General features: G+C 46.5%; 1 protein-coding gene across 1 annotated transcript in view; it reads left to right on the forward strand.

Annotated features, from left to right (window-relative positions):
• The window catches only part of LOC137433231 (glutamate receptor ionotropic, delta-1), an 889,585-nt gene that overhangs the window by 403,663 nt on the left and 458,044 nt on the right, over positions 1 to 27,878 (forward strand). Inside the window, exon 4 of the mRNA XM_078784012.1 lies at positions 9,967 to 10,172. Coding sequence (XP_078640138.1) covers positions 9,967 to 10,172 — 206 coding nt within the window. The remainder of the gene's footprint in view (positions 1 to 9,966; positions 10,173 to 27,878) is intronic.

Raw genomic sequence — 27,878 nt, forward strand, 5'->3', positions numbered from 1 at the left:
AGGTCTAAGGGATATCAGCAGTCAAAATGGTCGAAAGGTATTGTTATGTGGAATGGAGCGGGGGGGGGGGGAAGGGGGGGAGGAGGAGTAGAGATCCAGAGCTAGGCCATGGTAAGTGTAGTATGGTCCGTGTGTTTTGAGTGGCGGTTAGATTGATATTTAAAAGGGACCTGCCAGGTTAAATTGTTTTTTGCACGTGATGCTGAGGCAGCTATGTAATTTATAGACAGGGTTGACCTTATGATATGTGGGTGTGAGCACCTTATGCTAGGCTGGACTAGTAGGCAAGAACTTCCCATAGTGAGATTTCGAGAACTGCTCATCTGTCTGGCCATCACAATCTATCTGGCCAATGTGTGTCAACCATGGTGGCATAATGTGCTGTGGAGACGGAAATGCCATCCTGCACTTATTTTGTATTGGCACCGCCCCTTGGGCGGGACTAGGAGAGCGGAGAACTCCTCCCCAAAACAGGAGAGTAACCACGACACGTGGAGGAGATCTTGAGACCTCGTTTGAGAGGGGATGGATCTGGAGAGACCGGGCGACAAAGAAGAAGAAGAGGCCTCGTTGTTGAGGTTGATCGCAGAAAGCCTCATGTGAAAAGTACAGGCAAATCTGTTGGAGTGAAGCAAGTGTGGCTTTGTCTTGGATTGGCCCAAGCTGGGTCACCCCTTGTTGGTGGTGGAAGAGGACCAATGGCACCCCAGGGTCCTTGTTTAAAAGACAGATGTCACGAGGCCTGGTGGAGGAGGTGGATCATCGCTGGCATTCTACACCAAGTGCCACCTGTGCTCGTGTTTGCTTCGGAATCGTCACACACCTGGTCTCTGAAGTGATCTGTGTAATGCGGTGCTGTGGTTCCTGTTTTAACGGGAGCTTCAGATGTGACAGTATATTCCAACAGTACGTAACTAATAGACATACATCATTAATAGACAGGATGCAACTGGCATTCAAACAGTACGTAATTAATAGACATATGACAGCTTCCTGGCTTCCTGGACGAATGGACGTACCGACAGATGTCGCATGGCATGGAGTCGCGCTCCTTGACGTCTCAACATGAGGTCCTTCTCACACTCCTCGATGTCTCAACATGAGGTCCTACTCGCGCTCCTCGACGTCTCAATGTGAGGTCCTTCTCGCGCTCCTCGACGTCTCAACGTGAGGTCCTTCTTGTGCTTCTCGAGGTCTCAACGTGAGGTCCTTCTCACGCTCCTCGACGTCTCAACATGAGGTCCTTCTCGCGCTCCTCGACATCTCAACGTGAGGTCCTTCTCGCGCTCCTCGATGTCTCAACATGAGGTCCTTCTCACGCTCCTCGACCTCTCAACGTGAGGTCCTCGCACTCCTCGACGTCTCAACATGAGGTCCTTCTCGCGCTCCTCGACGTCTCAACATGAGGTCCTTCTCACGCTCCTCGATGTCTCAACGTGAGGTCCTTCTCGCGCTCCTCGACGTCCCAATGTGAGGTCCTTCTCACGCTCCTCGATGTCCCAACATGAGGTCCTTCTCACGCTCCTCCATGTCCCAACGTGAGGTCCTTCTCACGGTCCTCGACGTCCCAACGTGAGGTCCTTCTCGCGCTCCTCGACGTCCCAACATGAGGTCCTTCTCGTGCTACCAACTGCCCTGAACCTTTCTTCTTCAGTCTCTTTCCACAAGCACACACGAGCCAAAGATGCGCCACCACCCACAACCAAGCCAGAACAAAGAGGAAGTGCGACCGCCTCCAACGAGCGCTAAGACAGAGTGACAGACAGGGAGAATGCGACTCCCTCCAACGAATGTCAAGACAAAAGAGAGAGGAAGCGAAATGCAACTACCTCCAACAAACGACAGCACGAAGAAGACGCAAAAATGGCGAGACCGGGTCTTTGTCCTCCAGCTCAAGAATGTTCCACACTGACGTCACACTCTGTCCAATCATCAAGCACTACTCCATCGTCCCAGCGTGCCTCCTCCAATCACAAAGGCTGGTGCGTGGCCTCCTCGGTATGAGTCGTGGGGTGGGGCGGAGTCCAGTCGTCATTTGGGAATGTTCAGATGATGTCGGGGTTTCCTGGCGATCGGCAAATGCTGTTTCTGTCGGCCCTGGCGGCGCTGTGAGCGAATGAGTCCCGTTACAATGTGATCGTTGCTTTACTGAGCCCTCAATTTCCTGGCTGGCCGAATGTAATAAAACCAAAGGGAAGACCACAGGGGGCAAATTACACACTGGGAAATTAATCTCCAAGCCCTATAATGAACTAGGTGAATGCACCTGGCGTTGCCCGGGTTCTTTTTGAATGAATTTAATCTTCTGTACTAAAAAAGGAATAAAACGTGGCCTTGCGAAGTAGATTGCCTATCCGGCCACAGCCGCATTTCTTTCATTTACTACTATAATTCAGCTTTTACTTGCGGCCGCAGAAGATTGACTACTATAATTCAGCTCTGCTTTTAATTGCGAAATGGGCTCAGCCCGGCCGAGGTGGCCTCGACCGGCCTCACCACCTAGCCTACAACCTTCCAGGGGCCCGTCCCGACATTTTTTGTTTCAGAGGTGTCCTCCTATCTTTCACCGTTCAGGAGTTTGGCGTGTGCAGACAAACAAACAAACAAACAAACAAAAACTTTCTTTTATATACAGACTTGGCATTTAATATGGAATATTTTTTTTGTGGGGGTGAACTTACTTTTCAAGATGTCTTAGAACCAAAAGTTCATTGGAATTATGTTGAAATTATTCTAGATTTTGTTAATGTGACCTTTAAAAGAAACAAAAACCACATTTGACATTTCGAAACAAATAAATTGATCCTTGAAAGTGATGGAAACTGATATCGAACTCAATTCATGGACAGTACTGTGTTAAGCTTCTGTACGTTTTCCAGAAGTATCTCTTTATTTTGCACATTAGCCCAAATTTTTTTTAACAAAAACAAAAATTAAATTACGACTGGGATTACGGACAGTAAAATTACAGTTCAGTACTTCGTGTAACCCCCACGAGCATTCAGGAGAGCACGTACACGTTGAGGCATGCGGTTCACGAGATTTGCCAAGGTTTGGACAGGAATCGCTTGCCATGCAGTGACAATAGCTTGTTGCAATTCACGCACAGAGGTCGGCTGCTGGTCCAAGTGGTCGATTTGACGCGTTAATTCTGCCCATAAGTTCTCTAACGGATTCATATCCGGGGACATGGCCGGCCACTCCATATGCTCTACACCACGGTCAGCAATAAAGTGTTGGATCATGCGAGCATGACGAGGCCATGCATTGTCATCTTGGAAGACGAAGTTTCCTCGAAAGGCTGCACGAGCAAATGGAAGCAATGTTTCTTCCAGAATGGCCCTGTACTTGAACTGGTTCAGATTTCCATTCAGAACAACCAGGTCAGTTTTGCCCCCTGCATGAAAAGCAGCCCAAACGGTCACCCCACCACCTCCAGCTTGGACTCTTGGCACTATACAATCTTTGTTGTAGGCTTCATGCACTTGTCTGTGCACTCGGACGCGGCCATCTTGACGATAGACCAGAAATCTAGACTCGTCACTGAAGATCACGTGATTCCAGTGTCCTGGCTGCCATTGACGGTGCTCTCTGGCCCACTGCAATCAGCGCTGGCGGTGTTGTCTGGTCAGGCGTGGCTTTCTCAGGGGACGCCTGGTACGATAGCCTGCTTGAACCAGTCGTTGGTTGACTAGCCTTCTGGATACAGGCACATTTGTCAGTTGCTGCCACTCAGCCCTAAGCCGATTAGCTGACTTGGTACGGCCATTGCCGACTTACTGGTGCAGCTGGCGATTATCCCTCCTTGTGGTTCTGCGGGGATGTCCTGGCCTCGGTATTGGAGTAGGGACACCCCTCTGAGCATTTCGTTTCAGGATCTTTGACACCTGACCTTGAGTGATGCCATACTGCCGAGCAATAGCACGCTGTTTCATGCCGTAATTTCGTAAAGCCACCACTCCATGACAAACAGCATTGTCGAGTTGACGGACCATATCCAGAATAAGCGGCAATAACTTTTGGAGATGTGCAGCAGTTGTTTTCCACTAATACAGAACGCAACAACCCTTGTATACCCGACTGTGAAGCCAATCATCAAATGCACCTGTCCGTACATTTTGTCACGCTACCTGTGATATAATCCTGTTGTTGACTTCTTGCTGCGACAGACAATCAGTGACATGGTTCTTTTAACAAATAAATCACCAAAGTGTAAAAGAAACTCACCAGATTGATATACTGAGTTAAGAAAGTAAACCCAAGTCAAGAAAAAACATAATATTCCATATTAAATGCGAAGTCTGTATATAGACGAGCCGAAAGCACCCGGCGTTGCCCGGGTTCTTTTTCAATGAATTTACGACTATAATTCAGCTTTTACCGCGACTGTAGAAGATTGACTACGATAATTCAGCTCAGCTTTTAATTGCGAAATTGGCCCAGCTCGGCCGAGGCGGCCTCAACCGGCCTCGCCACTGAGCCCATAACCTTCACGGGGCCCGTCCCAACATTTTTTGTTCTTTTTGAATGAATTTACTACAATAATTCAGCTTTTACTCGCCGCCGTAAAAGATTGACTACTATAATTCAGCCCAGCTTTTAATTGCGAAATGGGCCCAGCCTGGCCGAGGCAGCCTCGACCGGCCTCACCACCTAGCCTATAATCTTCCCGGGGCCCGTCCCGGCATTTTTAGTTCTTTTTGAATGAATTTACTACTATAATTCAGCTTTTACTCGCGGCCAGAGAAGATTGACTACTATAATTCAGCTCAGCTTTTAATTGTGAAATGGGCCCAGCCCGGCCGAGGTGGCCTCGACCAGCCTCGCCACCTAGCCTATAACCTTCCCGGGGCCCAAACCGGCATTTTTTGTGTCAGAGGTTTCCTCCTATCTTTCACCGTTCAGGAGATTAGCGCGTGCAAACAAACAAACAAACTAACAAAAACTTTCTTTTATATATTAGCTTTTATATATAGATTTTCCGCTTCCGGTCCGGTCTGAAGAGGACGCAGGCGTCACATGCTTGCCACTTCTTCGACTGGGCCACTGTCTGTGGCTTGCTTTTTTGGTGGTCGTACGGATTTTTTGGCCATTGAGTCTGCCCTCCGCATAGTCCCGGCTCTGCTCCCTGCTTCGCCTACCCGGCTCCTTCGCCTGCTCGCTGTTTCCTCGGACACGCTCTCGTGGGTTGTGTCCTTCGCAGCGGTGTGGCGGCGGTTTTCCCGCCGTGATCCTGATTTGTAGCGGCGGCGGTTGATTGCCGCTGCGTTTCCCGCTTTGCCGTGATCAACCTTGGCCTCGTGATCGTCTCTTTGCTCCTGTCTGCCCTCTGCTTGGTCCCGACTCTGCTCCTGGCTTCACCTACCAGGCTCCTTCGTCTCCTTCGTTTCCTTGGGCCTGCTCCCGTGGGTTGGGACCATTGTTTCACCTCCTCAACCTTGGCCTCGTGCTCGCCTCTCCGCTCCTGCCTGACATGGCTCTGCGGTACTCCGCCGCAAGGCTCCTTCTGCTCAATACCCGCTCCACCCCATCATGCATCTCTGCCATCAAATCAAATGGACTCCTCCGACGACCCAGGTACATTCACCGTGGCTCCGGTCGTAAGTTTGTATATGTACAATCAGTTCACTCCATCCCCATCCTCTGGTCGGCTCAGCGCACTCCCACTCATCGTCCCAGCGCACCTAGTCACGGCAACGCACAAAATCGCACCTCCTGCCTGCGAACCCTGGCTAAATCACCTGAATTCATCCCCGCTGTTCAAAACAACATCAAGCTCACCCTGTTCAACACCCGGTCCCTCAACAACAAATGCCTCATCCTCAACGACTACATCCTGGATAACAAATTGGACTTTCTCTGTCTCACGGAAACCTGGCAACAACCTCTGGACTACTACACACTCAACCTCACCACACCCAATGGATATTCCTACGTCAATAAACCACGCTCGGAGGGCCGAGGTGGTGGAATTGCCGTTATCCACCGTCAAGACATCAGGACCAGCCGCATCCCCATCGCCTCATCCTCATCCTTTGAACACCTGGCTTTTAAACTCTCTGGTCGCACGCAGTCAGTCATGGCTGTCGTCTACCGCCCTCCCAAACCACACCCATCATTCCTGTCTGACTTCTCCTACTTTCTGACCCAGCTATGTGTTCCCTCTCCCCCTCAATCCTCCTCCTTGGTGATTTCAATATCCACATGGACTCCACTGACTCCACAATAACCACTGACTTCACTGATTTACTCACCTGCTTTAACCTCACTCAACATGTCAACTTTCCTACGCATATCCGTGGTCACATTTTGGACCTTGTCTGCTCCACTGGATTAATTTTGCACCATCTCTCTGGCTCCGACCTCACCCTCTCTGACCACTTAGCCATCACTCTGACCATCAACATCCCCACCCCAACACCAAGACATTATCGCACTATCAACTTCCGTAAGCTAAACGCTCTTTCACCTACCTCATTCTCATCCACCCTCTCTGAAAAAATGTCCACTTCTCCCTTCATTGACCTCCACACCCCTTCCGACCTCACTGACTACTACAACCACACTCTCTCCTGCTGCCTTGACCAGCTTGCGCCTGTAAAAACCAAAACAGTTTCTTTCACCCATTCTGCTCCTTGGTTTACCCCTGAACTCCGCCTGATGAAAACTCGTGCTCGCCAACTTGAAAGACTCCGCAATAAAACAGGTCTCACAGTTCACTCCCAAGCCTACAAGGACCACCTACAACACTACAAAGATGCCCTCTCCCGCGCCCGCTCCGCCTACTACTCTCAAATTATCCACTCTGGCTCCGGAAACCCAAAAGCACTCTTCTCGACAATAAACAAACTCCTCCGCCCCCTGGACACCACCACCCAGTCATTCACAGTAGACAACTGCATCTCCTTCCTCTCTTTCTTCCAACGCAAAATTGACAACATCTACAACAGCTTGACCACCGCCACACCCGCTCCCCCTCCAACCACCTGCCCCCCCTTATCCTGCCTTCCCCTGTCTCAATTCTCCCCAGTCTCCCCTACTGACCTCTCTGAACTCCTCATAGGAATGAAAACTGCCACCTGCACTCTTGACCCCATCCCCTCCAGCTTTGTCAAGGCCTCCCTCCCTGCTCTCTCTCCACTTATCATTGCAACAATAAACTCCTCCCCGTCTACAGGCATCGTCCCACCATCCCTCAAAATTGCTGCTGTTACCCCCATTCTAAAAAAACTTGGTCTAAACCCTGACACCCTAAATAACTTCAGACCCATCTCCAACCTACCCTTTCTGTCAAAAGTTTTGGAACGCGCTGTAGCCGCTCAACTCAAACATCACCTCTCTGCCAATAACCTGCATGAAACATTCCAATCCGGATTCCGCTCCAACCACAGTACTGAAACTGCTCTCCTCAAAATCACCAACGACCTTCTCCTCTCCTCTGACGCTGGCAACCTCAACATTCTCGTCCTCCTCGACCTCAGCACTGCCTTTGACACCATCGATCACACCATCCTCCTCACCCGACTTGAATCCACCTTTAACGTTACTGGCACTGCCCGCTCTTGGATTAAGTCATACCTCTCTGACAGACGCCAGTTCATCTCCATCAATAACTGCAAATCCCCCACTGCTCCCCTCCCCCAAGGTGTCCCCCAAGGTTCAGTTCTTGGCCCCCTCCTCTTCATCCTTTACCTGTCCCCCCTCGGTCACTTAATCCGCCGTCATGGTCTCCAATTCCACTGCTTCGCCGATGACATCCAGCTTTTCATCTCCACCAAGTCCGTCTCCACCGACACCCACTCTATCCTGACAAACTGCATCTCTGAAATAAAATCCTGGCTTCAAATCAACTTCCTCAAACTTAACTGTGATAAATCTGAAATAAACATCATTGGCCCGAAAACGCTCACAAAATCCACCCATAACTTTGCCCTCAACATCGACGGTATCCCAGTATCCACCTCCCCTCTCATCCGGAATCTTGGCGTCATCTTTGACCAAACCCTCTCCTTCGACAAATACACTAAACAGATCACAAAGACAGCCTTTTTTCACCTGAAAAACATCGCCCATCTCCGCTCATCCCTCTCCTCCACGGCTGCAGAAACCCTCATCCACGCCTTCATCACCTCCCGTCTGGACAACTGCAATAGCCTCCTCTATGGTTCACCCTCAACAATCACCAATAAACTGCAATACATTCAGAACTCCGCTGCCCGTCTACTCACCCATTCCCGGACCCGTGACCACATCACCCCCGTCCTTTACAAGCTTCACTGGCTCCCCATCTCCCAGAGAATCCAGTACAAAATCCTCCTCTTGACCTACAAAGCCCTCCATAACCTGGCCCCATCCTACCTGGCTGACCTCCTCTCCAGACACACTCCCACCCGCAACCTCCGCTCTGCTGGTACCAACCTCCTGACCCCCCCCCCCATCCAGACCAAATTCAGATCTTGGGGGGACAGGGCCTTCTCCATCGCTGCTCCCACCCTCTGGAACTCACTACCTCACACCATCAGAGACTCCTCCTCACTCACCACATTCAAAACATCACTCAAGACCCACCTGTTCAGCACTGCATTCAACATTCAACCCACTGCATTTAACCCCTGACTATCACTTCTCCTTCTCCCTCCTTTTGCTTTAAATATTTCCCTATTGATTCTTGTCTTTTTGCAATTGTTGTTTTCATGTTTTGTTATACATTATGTTTTGCACTCTGTCAAAGCGCCTTTGGGCTTCATGAAAAGCGCTATACAAAATAAATGAATTATTATTATTATTTTATATATATATATATATATTTTTTTTAATATATATATATATATATATATATATATATTTATATATATATATATATATATATTTATATATATATATATATATATATATATATATATATATATATATATATATATATATATATATATATATATATATATATATATATATATATATATATATATATACTGTATATATATATATATATATATATATATATATATATATATATATATACTGTATATATATATATTTATATATATATATATATATATATATATATATATATATATATATATATATACACATACACATACTAGCCGAAAGCGCCCAGCTTTGCCCGGTTTCTTTTTGAATTAATTTACTCCTATAATTCAGCTTTTACTCGTGGCTGTAGAAGATTGACTATTATAATTCAGCTCAGCTTTTAATTGCGAAATGGGCCCAGCCCGGCCGAGGTGGGCATCGACCGGCCTCGCCACATAGCCTATAACCTTCCCGGGGCCCATCCCGACATTTTTTGTGTAAGAAGTTTCTTCCTATCTTTCACCGTTTAGGAGATTAGCACGTGCAGATAAACAAACAAACAAACAATCAAACAAATAAATAAACAAACAAACAAAATCTCTCTTTTATATATATAGATAAGCACAAAGCCACGCCCCTTATGGTGACATACAAACGCTCTTACCCGGACAGACGGCCTACTTATGTATATCGAGATGGCTTCGTGGCATACAGGGCATGCTAATTTTCACGATTTTAACTTTCCTATGAGGTATTTCATGCCTACCCCCACAAATGTAACAATAATTTTATCTCCTTCTTTATCTCCTTTCTCTTTCATCCCCTTCTCTTCCTTTATAATTTTCAGCCCCAGCCTTCTCCCCTCCCCCAACATTCCATTCACTACCTACATCACATGCATATGCAATATGTACATAGCTTACAATTATTTGACTTCATAAAAGTTAATTTTGACCGACATTCCTGATAAATATTTTCTGTTTTTCAGCATGGGGGCAAATTATTTATAAACAAGAAATCATGAACTACAATGATCTCAGAAAATTTCCAACAACTGTGCAAAATTGTTCTCAATATGTTTGTAATATTCTGATGAATTTTGGCTTATTGTGATGGCTGATTGATAAAAGTTACATTGTTGTGTTCCTGTGTCAGACCTACGTGGGCTGCAGCTCTTTCTTGATGAAGCAACCAGACGTGGCCTGAGTGTCTCTCTACAGCGCGTGGACAGCACTGTCAGCAGTCTTCTTGCTGCCCTCTTCTCTTCACTTCCCACCGAACAGCTCAACCGCTTCCGTGACTTGCTGCGTCGAGCCATGCTTCTGCTCAGTCCCAGAAATGCTAAAGCCTTCATATCACAGGTTTACACCTCACTCAACAACAAGGCCCAAATCACCTCACCACGAGCACCCTGCACCTAACATTCTATAATAATCATTGACAAATATTCGTATCATTCAAAACATTTTGATCCACATGGGAAACACAGGACTCAAGAGTTGATTAGGACATCTGGATATATATATATATATATATATATATATGTATGTATGGACAATGCAGTTGGAGAGAATGAGAATACAGCGATTTCACAAGTGGCAAGGAAATTATAAACCAACACGTAAAGGTCAACACATATATATATATATATAAGTTCAAAGCACACCTGGTCACAAGTGTGCCGCAATAACCGGCTCCTCGGTCGAGGTCGTCAGCATCATCCCGTTTCGGCCCTTCAACCTCGATACGGTCAGCTAAGGTGGGCCAGCAGAGGCACATGCACATCCACATGCAGCAACTGCACCTGGATGTGTACATACCCCCACCCCCAGCCAGTGTGAACAACAACAACAACAACAACAACAACAACAACAACACCTCCACATCCAGAATCCACAGCACCAAACAAACATGGTGGAACACTCAAACACCCACCCTTATACCCTTCACCACTCACCAACAAAACACACCAGATCATTCATACACACACAAACACACCCATACACACACATACACACACAACACCAACCAACCAACCACCTACCCTTACATCATACACCACTCAACACACAAAAACACACACTCATGCAAAAATTAATTCATGCAAAAACACACACCCTCACCCACTCACTCATATACACAAAATAAGAAATAATAATGGTAACAAAAAAAAAACACACACACAACCAACCTACACCATTCGACGTGCCTCCATAAACTTCCTTCATATCCAAAATGAGCCTTTCAAGGCAACCTGGGCCACCTTGTCACACATTCTCTTTCTTTCTGTTCCACACACTCCCAGCCTAGCAAGAAATGCATAAAAGGAATTGCCAATATACCCTCTACACCCCACCTCAAATGGCTGACACGAAACTCACCAACCATTCTCCCGGCACTCTGCCTCCAGCTCACTGTACTTTCCTCTCTTCCTCTCGTGCACCTCCTCCATGTTCTCTTCCCAAGGTACCGACAACTCCCCTAGGATGACCTGTCTTGTTGCACTTGACCAAATGACAATGTCAGGCCGCAACCTTGTCACACAGATCTCCTCTGAGAATACCAATTGTGGCTTTAGGTCTGCCACCACCTGCCAATCACAAGCATCTGAAAGCCCTCTTGCTTTCCACCTCCTCCTCTTTCCACCGCTTACCACTTGGCCCTCTTTGACAAACCACACCTCTCCCCCATCAGTCTCCTTCTCCACTCTTCTCTCTCTCGATCTCAGCACCTCTTGTTGCACCATCTGCACCACCACCGCCAGCACCTGATCATGTCGCCACCTGTATCTTCCTGCTGCCAATGTTACTGAGCATGCACTCCGTGCATGCTGCACCGTTCCCACACCTCCACACAAATAGCATCTCTCCTCCTGCAACAACCCCCACAATCTTAAGTTTACTGGTGACGGAAGCACATCATATGTTGCCCGGAACAGAAAATTCAACAATATTGGCTCCATCCTCCAAATCTCTTGCCACTTCAGTATCCTCACCTGCACACCTTCCCACTTAGTCCAAGCACCTTGCTGTGCCTGACCGACTGCTTTCACATGTCTCCCCTCCTCTTCCTTTTTTCTCACCTCCCTCTCAACCATCTTCCTCCTCTCTTTCACACATGCCTTTTCCCATCGCTCATGCTCCATCCACCCCAAGCCATGCTTCCCATGCTGTACCATCCCCATGCCCTCCTCCTGTTGCAACCGCTTCTCCATCTCGTCCACCTCTGCTCTTGCATTCCACTTCCGACTTCCCTTCTTCTCTGGGAGAGCATTCTTTACCACTGCATCACTTGAATCCCGCAACATCATGAACTCCCGCACCCTCACCACCTTAAACTCCGCGGTTAATGATGTCAAGGGAAACTGGAGTTTTCCACCCTGACCATAAAAGGCAATGTTCGTCAAACAGCGTGGCACTCCCAACCACCTCCTCACAAACCCGCTCACCACAACCTCCATCCTCTCTACATGCCCAATTGCAATATCATACATCATCAATGGCCACAATACTCGTGGCATCAACCCAAACTTCAAACACCATACCTTCAACTTACCTGGCAAACCACATCCATCAATCCTCTTCAAACCTCTCAAAAGCTTGTTTCTCACCTCCTCCACTCTTCCCACATCATTCAACTCCACTGTATACCATCTTCCCAAACTCTTCACAGGGGCCTCTACCAATGATGAAACCACCTCCCGTTCCAGCTCAAACCTGTGCATGTTATCCACCACTCCTCGTCTCACTACCACACTCCTCGACGTTCTTGCTTTAAATCCCATTCTTGCCCACCACATCAACCTTTCCAGTCGTCCCAGTACCTCGACTGCTGCATCAGCGGACTGTTGGACAACTGTCAGGTCATCCATGAAAGCAAACATTGCTGGAAACCTCTGACCAGGGGCGAGCTCCACTTCTTTCCCATGTCCACTCACCGCACGTATCAACAACTCCATAACCAGCACAAACAAAATCGGGGAGATGGTACATCCCATCGGGATCCCCACTTCCAACTTCTGCCACTCTGTTACATAGGACTGTGTCGCAAACCGCATCCAAAACTGATCATAATATGCCATCAAAAAATCCCTAAATCTCCGTGGCACCCAAAATAAATCCATGGCATACCTGATCAAGGCATGCGGCGCTGACCCATATGCATTCTCCAAATCCAGCCATACCACCGCCACATCCTTCCTTTGCCTCTTTGCCTCCTGTAACACTTGCCAGACCATTGCCGAGTGTTCAATGCATCCTGGTGATCCTGGTATTCCTGCCTTCTGCACAGAACCATCCACAAAACCATTCCCTCTGATGAAGCCTGAGAGCCGTGCCGCAAAGACACTCATCAATATCTTCCCATCTACATCGAGCAATGATATTGGTCTAAACTGCTCCAGTGTAACAGCCTCCTCCTTCCGCCCTAGTCCATTGACTGGGCACCACTCCTTGCCTCCATACCACCTTCAGAGCCTTCCACACATACTGCCTGATGCCTTCACCACTCTTAAACACCTTGTATGGCACTCCACTTGGTCCTGGAGCCGATGCCGCCCGTGCCTTCCTCAAAACTGCCTCAATCTCAGACATCTTTGGCTCTGACAAATCAAATGGAACACCTGGCTCTGTCGGTCTCACCGATCCTTCGATGTCCTCCACCACTTCGTTCCTCCTTGTGTCTGCATACATGACACGCAGGTGACATTCCAACACTTCCTTTGGTCTCTTCAGTACACCAAATCGAGACGGCTCCAACAGATCCTTCATAAAATGAAAAGGCTTCTCAAAGAACCTCTTTCTCTTCCTCTGCCTCTCCTTTCTTCGCCTCTTCATCCTTTCCACTCTCTTCAACTTCACCAACCTCATCCTCACCTGCTTCGTCAACACCTCAAGCCCATTCCTCTCCCCTTCCACAGCCCTCTTCCATCTTCCATTCAAACTCCTCAACTCCATTTTCAACTTATGGATCTCCCTCTGCCTCCTGCTCAAACATGCCTCCTTCTCACCCCTCTCTACACACTCTTTCACTCCAAACGTGACACATGCATACTCAAACACAATCTCATTCATCTTTCTCAATCTATCCTCCACCCTTCCTTTCAAGCTGTGAAGCGCCCCACACATCACTCCATCCATTCTCTCCCATACTTCTCTTTCTCCCATACCTGGCCATTTCACTCTCCTCCTCACATCCTTTCCCTGCTGAAGTACAACCCCAGGACATACAACACTGTGGCTTGCTACCTGGCTGTTTCTCCTGGCCGTCTTACGTGTCCCCTTTTCAAAGGCACTGCGTTGGTGCGTTGCTGTACCTCCTCCTCACCCACCTTACGCACACACCCCATTCGGCTCTGATGGATATGCAATCCTCTCACCGACTCAAACTCAAGTCCACACCCACACTTCTCTCGAACCTGCCCTGCCTCCACATGCACACCATCACCCCATAGACATACATCTCCCACACGATCACTCTCACACCCTTTCCTGGCCTGATGGATCCTCAACCCCCTGATGGATCCTCAACCCCCTGATGGATCCGAACTCACGTCCACACTGACACCTTACCAGACTTGCATCCACAATCCGTTCTCATTTGCCAACATCAGTATGGGGGTCTTTATCCGTTTTATCTGTCCGTTTGGGCCCATGTTCCGCCCCACCTCTCGCAGAGCCCTTGGGGTGTTCTCTATTGTATATATATATGTGAAGAAGCAGCTCTTCGTTTGGAAAAGAAGTCCACAAATAGCCTGAAAAATGACGCAGCTTTTTATTAAAACCAACTTATACAGATCCGGAGGAGACAAGACATCTACAGCAAGATCCAGCTTCATGCCAAGTCAAGCCTTCCTGGAAACGCATTGATTCTCATTCACTTATATATGAATACGATTATCAGAAAATCTCCGAGAGAACAAAGCGACTGGCGAGAGTCCCTCCCACCGTTATCCGCTGTCATTCGGGGGAGTCAGCCCTTCCTTATCATTCGGACCAGATGTTTCTCTGGGCTCCGCGAAAACAGAAATGTAACTCACAGAGAGAAGAGTGCATGCTTGGCCAGATAAGCCCAGAGCAAATATATGGGTTCACATGAGTAATTCAAAGCATGTTTATACAGAGTCATGCGTCGCTGTGATTAATACAAAATATATATGTTTATGTCTGCAATCTAAACATTCTACTAGCGTTACACAAAATCACGCGCGTGAGCGTGATTTTACGACCGGCCTTATCTAGCCTTACAAAAGCACACGTATACAATTTGTCCAGCACGACCGAAGCGAGCCTTTCCTCATCCAAAACTAAAACGAAGCAAAAACCCTTTATTAACTTTATGAAAATAGCATTTTTAAACAACATTTAAATCATAACACATTAGCAACCAACGTCTATAACTGAACTTTAGGCAATAACAAATCTACAACTTGACATTCCTTCCTCTTGTCTCGTCGAGACAAAGTATCTTAAGAGACAACGTGCCACATCGGGCTTTATTGAAAAATAATTGTGTAATGCGGGTATTGAAAAAATAATTGTGTAATGCGGGTATCTCCCAAGGGCATATCGTGCGCCCAAAGCGCCTCGCCCGTGCATTTGGCGAACGTGTCGTGTGGTGCGTGCTCGGAGCCTGAGGGCTCAGAACATGAAAGTCCATTAACGTTTCGGATCCACAACGAAGGTGTCTGGTCCAGATGAGGTTCTGCTCCGCCAGAGGGCCACCACCTCCCCTGCGGAACTTGCTCCCCCCACCCTTTGCAGACCCAGTCCTTGCAGATCTTCGAAGTTAATCAACGATCATGCCCATGAGGTCCCTCACGTGCTGCTGTTCTGGGGAATACATAATATTGTCAGTATCTTGTGTCTCAATTTCCTGGTCAGGGTACAAAGCGTAAAAATCCGATTCACTTGAAGCATTTGAACTTAATACATATGAAGCAAAGAGAGGAACTTCCTTTATGTCAAAGTCTCCCTTGGGCGCCTGGTCGGCTTGCGGGTCTAGGATATCCACGTCGGGTCCCTCGATCGCCAGACCCAGCGTCGCAATCAGATCCATAGTTGGGTTGAAAGGGGGCGTGCAGCTGTCAGCTTGTAATACATAAGCAGCGTTAGCCAGTGCACGCAAGGGGTTTATAGCACAAGTATCACAGTCATCACATACACCGTTACAGGCAGCAGCCAGTTCCCACATGGGATCCGCACAAGTATCACAGTCATTACAAAATTCAATGCAATTTTCTGGAGCGCCGGTCGCAACTGCCTTGTTGAAGGACCCGTTCAGGTCGACGGCCTCTGTGGTCAGATCCATAGTCGTTGTCGGCGGCTTCTTCACTTTCCATCCTGTAAAATACTTTCTCATACAGAGGAGGACTAGAGATTTCATTAGTGCCCCCCAAATTACTACCCCGATTATCACAGCCAGTGCGGTCAATAACCACTTCACTATGGTGCCCGTCCATCCCTGGAACCAGTCAGTGAGCCAGCTAAATGTATAAGAATTTTCGCGCGCGATCCGATCGATCGTCAGGGTGTGGCTAGTTTCCCTTAGTCTCACTATTGCGGCTGACACTCCTTCAGATGGGTCGGGTATGTAAGTGCAACATTTTCCCTCTATAATTCCGCATACCCCCCCTTTCTCTGCCAGGAGCATGTCCAAAGCCACCCGATTCTGCATCACCATTGTACGCATGTGAATTACCGTGTCCAATAGTATGTCATGAGCCGTAGCGGTGTCGTTTGCCACCTTTTCTAGGGTCAAAGCCAATTTGTCTATCCGGAAACTATCCATGACTGTGCCCGCTCCTGGGAAGAAGAAACCAAACACCTTTTCCCATAGACTCCCGTGTAGTTTAGTGGTTCCATCTTCGTTCATGACTGACCTCTTATAACGCCTGTCCAAGGACTTTGGGTCTAGCTCATCCAGTATCTCAACGTCAGGAAGGACTGAACCCAGATAACATGTGCCCCCCCAATTATTTGGTAAATAGGGGTAAGCCTTGTCGCCGCATATAAACATTGTCCCATGGGGTGGGACCAGGTGGGTGGATAAGCACTGGAGTCCCTTTACCACCCCATTAATCCTACTAACCCCCCTAGAGAATGTTATAGCCGTTATGTTGTGGTTGTGTTTATCTTGCAGTACTATTCGTAATGTAATCCCCGAGCTCCCTTGTCCCAGCTTCCCGGGGAGAGTGTAGGCGCATTCTGATTCTCCCATACGCAAGTGGCCGGAACCCTGGAGGCAGACCCTCCCTTTCTGTGGTTTGACCCAGACGGGGGCAGGCCTCTCGGCCACATGGGCAATCATTGGCGGGCGATAATTAAATTGTCGATTGCAACTCTTGCCGTTGTCAACCCCTTCTCTTTCCAGCGTGGTGACTAAACATGGGGAATCGATAGGTTGTGAGCAGAGGTCATTGAGGGACAAGGGTAGCACTATCATGTGTATTCCTGTGGTGCCTGCTTGGGGAAAGCGCATGCACGACCAGCAGTGTGTCCTATTTTGAATTGTTGCCACTTCCCTGGCCACTTTCCAATATGTGTTTTCACCCTTCTTTGGGGCCTTATTCTGGGGTTGTGGCGTGAGTATGTATTCGATGCATGGTATGTAGTTCTTTTCGCCACCGGCCGCGCCAGGGGTCCAGACGCTGCACCGGACCTGCATGGTCATGTCTTTCCCTAGGCGTGTGCGTGTTTGTAGCTTAAAATCAGGGGTTCCCCATTGGTATCCTGGTTGGGCCAAGGTCTTAATGCTAGCTTGCCCGTCTTCCCGGAACTCTCGTTGCTTTTGTAGTACCATGCCAACGCGTCCAGGCCCTGCCGACAGTGCTAGCCAATTTATGTTCACCCAATTTGTGTGCAGGGCTTTCTGTTCGAAACATGGTAGTGATACTCTTTGTCCCCATGTTACGGTGAGGTGTCGGGTTTCGTTTTCGCATCTATTGGAATCGGAGTTTCCCCTAGCTGCTGTCGCTATCAATAGTATTGTACCTATGATTAGGCCCATCCTTACTGTGGTTGCTGTGGTGTAGTGTCTGGTGCTTGTATGGCCAACTTACAGTGCGTGGCGTGGATCCACGAAGTCTTGCCCTCGCAAAAGACTGCCGTTGGTGTAGTCAGCAACACCTGGACTGGTCCCTTCCACCTTGGTTCCAAGGCGTTCTTGCAGGTGAAGTGCTCCACGAACACCTGGTCCACAAGTCTCCTGGGAGCGCCTGGTCTACAGGTCTCCAATTCATAGATTCAATTCATTCAATTCATAGTTTCATAGAACACCTTTTCTCCAATTTCCTAATCCACTTTTTTCAAGTGGATCCAATTTTATCCAATATTCAATTTTTAAATTCAATCCCATTTAATCCAGTCCAATTCAAATTAAATTCAATCCTTCTCTCAGCATCCCATTACCTGTTTCCAACATCAATAAAAATAAAATTATAAAATTAATAAAAAATCAATCATCTCAACTCTCAAATCGAATCAAAAAATAAAAATAAACGAAAATTACTTCAGCGAGAGTTTCAACTAGAATTAACACAAACAAACCACCATTAACCTCCATTAACACAAACAAACCACCATTAACCTCCATTAACACAAACAAACCACCATTAACCTCCATTAACCTCCCCCTATTATTTATTTATTTTCACGAATAAACAAATAATAGAAATAACCTGGTCTACTTCCAATTTCAATTCTGGTCAGTTCTGGTGTCTGGTCACACACAATGTTTTCCTCACCCACTGTGATTCGCTCAAAATAGATTCTCACTGTTATGTCTGAAATTCGTCTCATGAAAACCCATTCAAGAGTCCGGTGTAACAGATAGCCAAACACATAGACACGCCGAAGACCCCAGGGTACCCATCAAACTAGCTTGTCCCCAGATCCACAACACAGCGAAACATGTAACTTTACTAAAATAATCACTTACTCATAACTAATACTCATAATAACTCATAATTACTTATGTAATTACTCATACCAATACTTACTTAAAATAATGTAATATCCCAATCTTCACCCCCTATGCAAATCGAAGCACCCCGGACGATCCACAACCAATATCAACCACTGTAGCCGTCTTCCCGACTCCAGGCAGCCACACGCAGCCACATACATCTCCATCCACGTCACACAAGACAACAGCCAACGAGTGTGTCCACCACACAGAAACCTTTGGCAATGCAACAACCGAACTCCCAGACAACCAACGACAAAACCCAATCCATCTCCATGGCTCATCAAGCAGTTCCAACTTAATCCAGCTTCACATACCGATTTCCCCAAAAACTCGTGAAACTTCACCCCCATTCTGGAAAAACCCTGGACTAAACCCTGACACCCTAAATAACTTCAGACCCATCTCCAATCTACCCTTTCTGTCAAAAGTTTTGGAACGTGCTGTGGCCACTCAACTCAAACATCACCACTCTGCCAATAACCTGTATGAAACATCCCAATCCGGATTCTGCTCCAGCCACAGTACTGAAACTGCTCTCCTCAAAATCACCAGCGACCTTTTCTCTCCTCTGGCGCCGGCAACCTCAACATTTTCATCCTCCTCACCTTGTTTAGACCAGCTTGTGCCTATTAAACCCAAATCAGTTCACTCCCAAGCCCACAAGGACCACCTACTACTCTCAAATTATCCACTCTGGCTCCGGAATCCCAAAAGCACTCTTCTCTACTAAATAAACAAACTTTACAACGTGAACAAACTCCTCAGCGCCCTGGATACCGCCACCTGTCATTCAGAGTAGACAACAGCATCTCCTTTCTGGCTTTCAGCATCTCCTTTCTCCTTTCTGGCATCCAAATGAAATTCTGGCTTCAAATCAACTTCCTCGAACTTAACTATGATAAATCTAAATTAATCTTCGTTTGCCCACAACCACTCACCAAATTCACCCATAACTTTGCCCCCAACATCGATGGTCATTTGAACACAAATTGAACAAAATTAATCGAACAAAACACTTCCATTAACTCGACATTCTTTTCACAGCACAAAGTTCACTTGAACATCCTTTTCCTGGATACTCCCTCTTTATTTTTATACCATACCATGCTTCTCCACTTGCAACCCAAATATTTTCCATGAAATAAATAAAATGAATTTTATGAATCTTCTCATTATTTGAAAGTTTACAAAATGTCCCAAATCTGTATATTATTTTCTACTGTGGTTATATTAAACCATTATTTTACAAAATCCAACTTTCAATAAACTGGAAAATGCTTCGCCATGGAATAGTCCACCACTCATATAAATAAACCACATGTTTTCCCCCCAAAAAACAAGTCACATTCTTTGTATATTACCAACATTGTTCATCGTTTAAGTATCATCCAGAACTAAATTTTTATAAACCATCAACTTGTAGATGCATTTATTTATATCCCATTAACCCAAGAACTCTCAATTGCTTGGTTATATTTTAGTAATGTCATATATCCATATTTCTTTTCCAAATTGTTCCTGATATACACATTAATCCCATCTGTCTTTGTTTCCAGATGAACTCAAATCAGGAAATCAACACAAATCCTTATTACCTCCAATCAATCACACTGCACATCATTCCCCGTCCTTGATGGATAATTTTACATCCAGATGGGCACAGCATCCCATTTTTGGCGACCCAGCCCTGAAACAAGCCCCTGGACTCCTTGCAGGCTGGACCAAAACCCCTGGACGAGGTTGCATCCCAGTACTGACTCTGCTGCCTTCTTGCAAACCACTTCAACTCCATGAATTTTACATGTTTCGTGAACAGAACAAAGCCCTCTGTAATCGTCAGATTGAACCTGCCCCAAACCCGTCCATATAAACTCCATTGTTGTCCTGTCCATCTCTCTGTTTGTGGATCCGGTGCAAAGTTACACAAAGTTCCCGTTTACATTTTGTGACTCACAGCTCCTGTCTCCATGGAACAATGACGCCTGAGCACTCAATTAGCCCTCCCAGTACCAAAGACTTATAATCAGACCGACAGACAGACAAATAACAGAGGCATGTCGCCAGCCCCAGCACAGGACATCACCTTTCCGGGCAGGCACAATATAATCCACAGCATCGAAATGCCAATTTCTATCCGGAGCCTCGCAAAGCCAAATCGGGCATGTTCACTGCATTTCACTGCATTTCACTGACCATGACTATCCCCATTGCTCGATCACGCACGTCACTGTGCTCGGCCCGGTTAGATTAAACTCGAGCGTACTGTACCTGACGCTTCCGGTCGGCACCGGAAGTCTGTTTATTTCTTGAGACCCCTGAATCGGGACCTCAACGACAATTACAACGACAAACAGAACTCGATATTCTCTGTTCATTAATTACGTACATGATTTCAGTTTTATCCAACAATATATGTCCCGATATTCTCTCCAGATTTAAGTTCTATATCCTGTCGTTAAAGCAACACCCTGTAGACTGACTCCGCCTGTCGTTCTTCCAAGGTTAGTGAATTGCCTCTGACCTCTTACCCTTACATATCTCGAACAAAGGTCAAATAAACTTCGAAAGGTCAAACTTCAAATTGGGGTAACCAGCGCTTTATTAACCCACAAGTAATGCAAGTCCGGCGACAATGGACAAATGACCATTAATGTGGCTCTACATAGCATAATGCTAACTTCTACGAATCCAACAACCGTCACAATCCGCCCAGGAACGTCCGTACGAGGCGTGCTTTACAATGCAGCACCTCTCTACCTGGTGCACACCTTTCGCACATCCCTCCTCGTTCGCACAACGCTTCATCAACAAACCTCCTCGCGCCCACACAACTGCAACCCCCGTGTCCACCCAGAGTGCCCAATCTGCGACCCACAATCTTCTCGGGGCACACACTTCCTCCTTGAAATCCATGCCTCAGAAATATAACTCCACAGAACAGACAGCAATGAAACCACAACCTCCGACAACCATTCGACGTACCTTATTCGCACATCTAGGTGTCTCCTTGCCCCCCGTCATTGCAAGAGCATCTTGTCTTGTACCTGGAACAATATCCTCCCAAGTACACTCATTCCGCTCCCATCCCACTCCTGACACTGGACAAATGGCTTCGTTACACACCTGACCACCGCACACCTTGGCACCAGCCACACCACATACCGACAGTTGAAACCTCGATATTCCTCTTTCCTCGGATAAGCGTTCTGTTGAAAACGTGACATTTCTGCTCAAATTATTGAATTTTAATAACTTAACCTTACCAGCATCGCTCGCCAGCAAACCCTTTGTCCGGCGCATCGATCAACACAAATCCTTCGATGCATTTTCCAGCCGCCACTCCGCACTGTACCTCACTTACTGTTACTGTATGAACAAGACTTCCTGTTGGAACTTGTCACCGGAAATTAATTACTCTGTCTTGAAATCGTTTATTTTAGCGTTTAGAAAATCATTCTAGAAATCGAATTTAGTTTGGAAATCGTTTCTTCCCCTTATATAAATCCATCTTAAATAACGTATTCCTTCTGTGACATTGCATGGCATGTATGTCGCAGGTGCTCACTATTCTGCCATGGCTCGTCTGACATAAACGTCCGACATCCATCAAAGTCGCAATGACCCACAATGCATTTGGGCACACATCCTCCTCTGAGAGTGGGCGAGTTATCGCCGGCACTCTGAGCAACTCTCATACAGCACACCCGTGACTCGCGGCTCGCTCGGCTCCTGCCCGAACGCACAATATCCCTCTACCCAAACTTCCACGGAGCCGCACGGCGGAAACACAGGTTTGTACCACACTTTAATTAAACGAACATCGCCAGGATTCTCGGATAGACGTAAATTTCACAACACACATGACAAAAATCCGATTTAAATTCAGAGATCGCCGATCGACCTGGCACAACCATCTCAACGCGACGACGCCACGCCGCCCCCCGTCTTGGCGCGCACCCTCGTGCCTCCACACGAATCCCAACACTCCCTGCACGCCGCTCTATTCGCGTTCACGGCGGGGTTTACCTCACGTTGGGACATGCAGTCGGCTGTCATAACATAGAGCTGTCATAACAAATCTACGACCTGACATGTAGTGAGCTGTCAGAACATTGAGCTGTCAGAACTCATCCCTAGCTCGTAAACATCGCAAAAAAACAGGATCTCCGACGCTCCACCTCCCCGACCCCAAAATGCACTATATGACACCAATTCCAAAGGTGAGCTGCCTCAGCGATACATCCCACACATACAATCCACAATATCTGCCATTGAATGAACTCTTCAATTCAAGTAAAACACACATATTGATTCGAATTCTGAATTTAGTTCAACAAATTCCAAATTTCTTGCCCGACTGCCACTCGAAAGAAAAAAACAGCCCATCCTGCAACCATCTCCAAGAAACCGCTTCATATCAACAGTAGATCGACAAGGGCACTCCGAGTGCTTTCCTGACCCGATTTATATCAATTCGCTTCCCAAACAACTCCCAAACAGATGACAGACAAATACATTGGCCAGATACACACGTCAATTAACATCCCAATATACATTCATTCCTCATTCATATACTCATAGAAGTCTCCCAGACTTCGCGCGAAACTCAGATCGACTCAAATCATGCCTTTCTCCAGCCACTCCCAAACAATCTTTGCTCATTCATGTTACGTCTCTCATTCAAGGAAAAGGATTTTTGGGACGGGTTGGACGGGGGTGGGTTGAGGTGAAAAAAGGGAAGGCAGGGCGGGGTGTTGGGGTGTTGCCTAGAGCCCCGGGACTGAGCTCAGGTCTTGGGGGGGTGGGGGGTGTTGCCTAGAGCCCCGGGACTGAGCTCAGGTCTTGGGGGGTTGGGGGGTCTTGGTCTGGTATCTGGTCCAGCGGCATCACTCGCTGATTTACTTGTTTAACTGCTTACTTGTCCTCTGTCTGGTGTAGCTTCAATAACCATAGCTGCAATGCTTAAAATTTCAATATTTCAAAAACCATTCCTGTCCTTCTCACCCTGTGGCCACCTGGCCCATTTCCTGTGAGCTTATTTATTTTCTCTTGTCCACCAGATCCTGGCCTGCTTTATCTGGACCTCTGTTGCTTGCTTCCTTCTTGTCAAGCGCAAACGATCCCTCCCCTGGCCAGGGATTATTTAAATCTTTAGTTAACACAGCCCAGTCCTTTACTAGTCTTACCGCGGCAAAATGATGCCTCTTAAACATGAAAGATGCCGGGGTTCCCTTAAGGGGTTCCCCTTCTTTCATTAGCTTGCTTCCCATCTTATTGCTCTGGGCTGATCCTTCCTGGAAAGTTCTCGGCCTGGCTCAACCTTTACGGCTGTCCGACCTCACTTTTCCCCCTTCCCTTGTACCGAACGTTATCTTCACCGATATCCTGCGCAAATCCTTTTACTGGCCATGTTCCTATGGCCCTCTTAAGTTAGCCACAGCCCTTCGTTCCCTGGCATGCAATGGCATACCCCATCTTGTCTCTGGGCTGTTCCTTCCTGGAAAAATCTTGGCCACCTGGTTTCAACCTATATGGCTGTCCGACCTCATTTTCCCCTCCTGGTGCTAACTGTAACTTTAAGCTTACTGTTAAGTCCTTACTGGTATCCTTACTTGTTTATCCTGGCTTTAACAAAGCCACGTCATTCTGAGGCCTAAAATGAGCCTTTACTTACAATTTCTGTTCGAGTGCAGGCAGCGCGGAAGACAGGGAGACTGAAGCCGCTCGAGGGAGGAAGGTACGAATTTGGAATAATAGCCCTCTGATATAAAACAACTCCCACCTTTAATCAAATCCGCGTGCCGGCGCCGGCCTCAGGCAGCCTTCCTCCTGTCCCTCGGGCTCCGTTTCCCGTCGTCCGGTGCTGACCCCACTCCTGGTACCATCTGTGAAGAAGCAGCTCTTCGTTTGGAAAAGAAGTCCACAAATAGCCTGAAAAATGACGCAGCTTTTTATTAAAACCAACTTATACAGATCCGGAGGAGACAAGACATCTACAGCAAGATCCAGCTTCATGCCAAGTCAAGCCTTCCTGGAAACGCATTGATTCTCATTCACTTATATATGAATACGATTATCAGAAAATCTCCGAGAGAACAAAGCGACTGGCGAGAGTCCCTCCCACCGTTATCCGCTGTCATTCGGGGGAGTCAGCCCTTCCTTATCATTCGGACCAGATGTTTCTCTGGGCTCCGCGAAAACAGAAATGTAACTCACAGAGAGAAGAGTGCATGCTTGGCCAGATAAGCCCAGAGCAAATATATGAGTTCACATGAGTAATTCAAAGCATGTTTATACAGAGTCATGCGTCGCTGTGATTAATACAAAATATATATGTTTATGTCTGCAATCTAAACATTCTACTAGCGTTACACAAAATCACGCGCGTGAGCGTGATTTTACGACCGGCCTTATCTAGCCTTACAAAAGCACACGTATACAATTTGTCCAGCACGACCGAAGCGAGCCTTTCCTCATCCAAAACTAAAACGAAGCAAAAACCCTTTATTAACTTTATGAAAATAGCATTTTTAAACAACATTTAAATCATAACACATTAGCAACCAACGTCTATAACTGAACTTTAGGCAATAACAAATCTACAACTTGACATATATATATATATATGTATATATATATATATATATATATATATATATATATATACAGTGCGTATCAAAAAAAAAGGTAATCCGAATTCAAGGAATGAATATGCAAAGGTTATTTAGTTTGACAATTTACATGACTTGTGGTTCACCAATTATGAGGAGATTCTCAGCTTTCCATTGATGCCTTTCATGCATCATTGCTGTCACACATGACCGAGTACATGTTCATTGAAAATGACAAGTTCAAATCGCATTTTTACAATTTTGGCAAATCGGTGCAAGACAGTTTTAAATGGACGCATTACTTGTCTACTGCCAAGTTGATTATGTAAAATTGTTAAGCTGGTCTGGTAATCATCGGTTGCGTCATCCTTTGTTTAAGATGGGTATTTAAGATGGGCCTACAGTGTATGGGTTTAGAGACAGTCTGAGTCATTGAAAAGATGGTTCAACTTATGACTGAACAGCGGACCTTCGTGGTTACCTTTCACCAAACTGGAAGTTTGCAGCGAACTCGTGATGCATTCAGGGAATGTTTCCCAGAATGGGAGCCTCCAGCAGCCAAAACCATCTGGGCGAATGTTAGAAAATACCAAGAGCATGGCACTAGCCTCAACCGCAACAAGGAGAATTCTGGTAGGAGGCGCACTGGGCGATTGGAAAAGAATATTGCAGCAGTAAGGCAGCATGTATTGGAGCATCCTAGGGATACCAGCGCAAGACGAAATGGGACGGGATTGCCTTCGGCAACATTCAACCGAATCACAAGACGAGACATCCACCAACATCCATATCGGATTCACATCCGGCATCAACTTACACCAGGGGATTTTGCCAGGAGGCTGGTGCTTGCCAGATGGTTGATAGCACGTTGCGAAGCAAATGTCAATTTCCTGCAGTATCTCGTTATCGGCGACGAAGCTGCTTTCGCCTTGGACGGCAAGGTCAATACCCATAATGTTCTTGAATATGCACCGACAGGACAACCCCCGGAATTTAATTTTGACACCAACATGAATCGACAAAAGTGGCCTGTTTGGTTGGGACTTTGTGAAAGTGGTCAGGTGATTGGACCATTTTTCTTTCAAAGGAATGTCAATGGTAACATGTATCTGCAGATGATCAATGATGATGTTTTACCGCAGCTGGAGGAGAACTTTGAGCGACAGGTTCGTGGTGTATTCAGATTTCTCTGGTCGGCCCAAGACGGCGCCCGAGCACATCGACTTATCGCTGTCCGCGATCGACTGAGGGAACTCTTTGGAGACCGAGTCATCGCCCTCAACCATGCAGTGGAATGGCCGCCAAGTCACCTGACCTCACACCATGTGATTATTTCCTTTGGGGACATTTAGAGAACAAGGTGTTCGTAACTCCTCACCGTGATCTTGACGAATTGCAGGGCCGTATTCGACATGAAGTGGATGCTTTGCGCAATGACCCGGCTATGGTGAGACGAGCAGTTCAGGGCATGCTCCGCCGCTGTAAGCTTTGTGTTGAAATGGGAGATGGACATGTTGAAGGTGTGGGTGCACAAAGGCCAATCATTCCTGAGAAAAGTTCACATCTGACGTTCATTTTGCACCAATTATCCTGACTTGCATCGATTAGCTAAATTTGTAAAAATGCGATTTGAACTTGTCATTTTCAATGAACATGTACTCGGTCATGTGTGACAGCAATGATGCATGGAAGGTATCAATGGAAAGCTGAGGATATCCTCTTAATTAGTAAGCCACATGTAAATTGTCAACATAAATAACCTTTGGATATTAACCCCTTGAATTCGGATTACCTTTGTTTTGATACGCACTGTATGTATATATATATACAGTATATATATATATATATATATATATATATATATATATATATATATATATATATATATATATATATATATATATATATATATATATATATATATATATAGGAGGAGTGTCTGTGTGTGTGTGTGTGTGTGTGTGTGTGTGTCTGTCTGGATGTCCGCTTATAACTCAAGAACTGCACATCGGAGAAAAGTTTTAGACACAGATTCGGAATCAGCATAAAATCCCGGTGGTTTTAGGCTACGTTTTATTTTAATATCATGGTTTAAAAAAACCGCGCCAGCTGCAATTCCATGGTGTAGTTTGTGGCGGCGCTAGACGTTCGGAGTGTATTGCAATGGTTTGTCGGGTTTGGCTGTGGGTCCAGAATAGCTCCCATTTCCTTATGTTCTTCCACTTTTATTTTGATTCTTCTGTTACAACGCCTTCCTTATCTACCTTATATCCCCCCGACGAGGCCTCTACATAATTTCATGCGGCAGAATTTCGTGCATTTTGAGTGAAAGAAGTGAGACGAAGTTGTAGGAGGAAGAAGAGGCGCGGTCACTGTGGAGGCCACGATCGTGAGTGGAAATGGCGGGAATTGCGTTTGTATGGCAAAGTAAAGGATCTGCATTCATTTCTGAACTTGCATTGGTGGATTGTTATACATCTGCATTATTTT

The sequence above is a fragment of the Myxine glutinosa genome, chromosome 8 (genome assembly GCF_964187855.1).
Source record: "Myxine glutinosa chromosome 8, kmMyxGlut1.1, whole genome shotgun sequence".
Lineage (NCBI taxonomy): Eukaryota > Metazoa > Chordata > Myxini > Myxiniformes > Myxinidae > Myxine > Myxine glutinosa.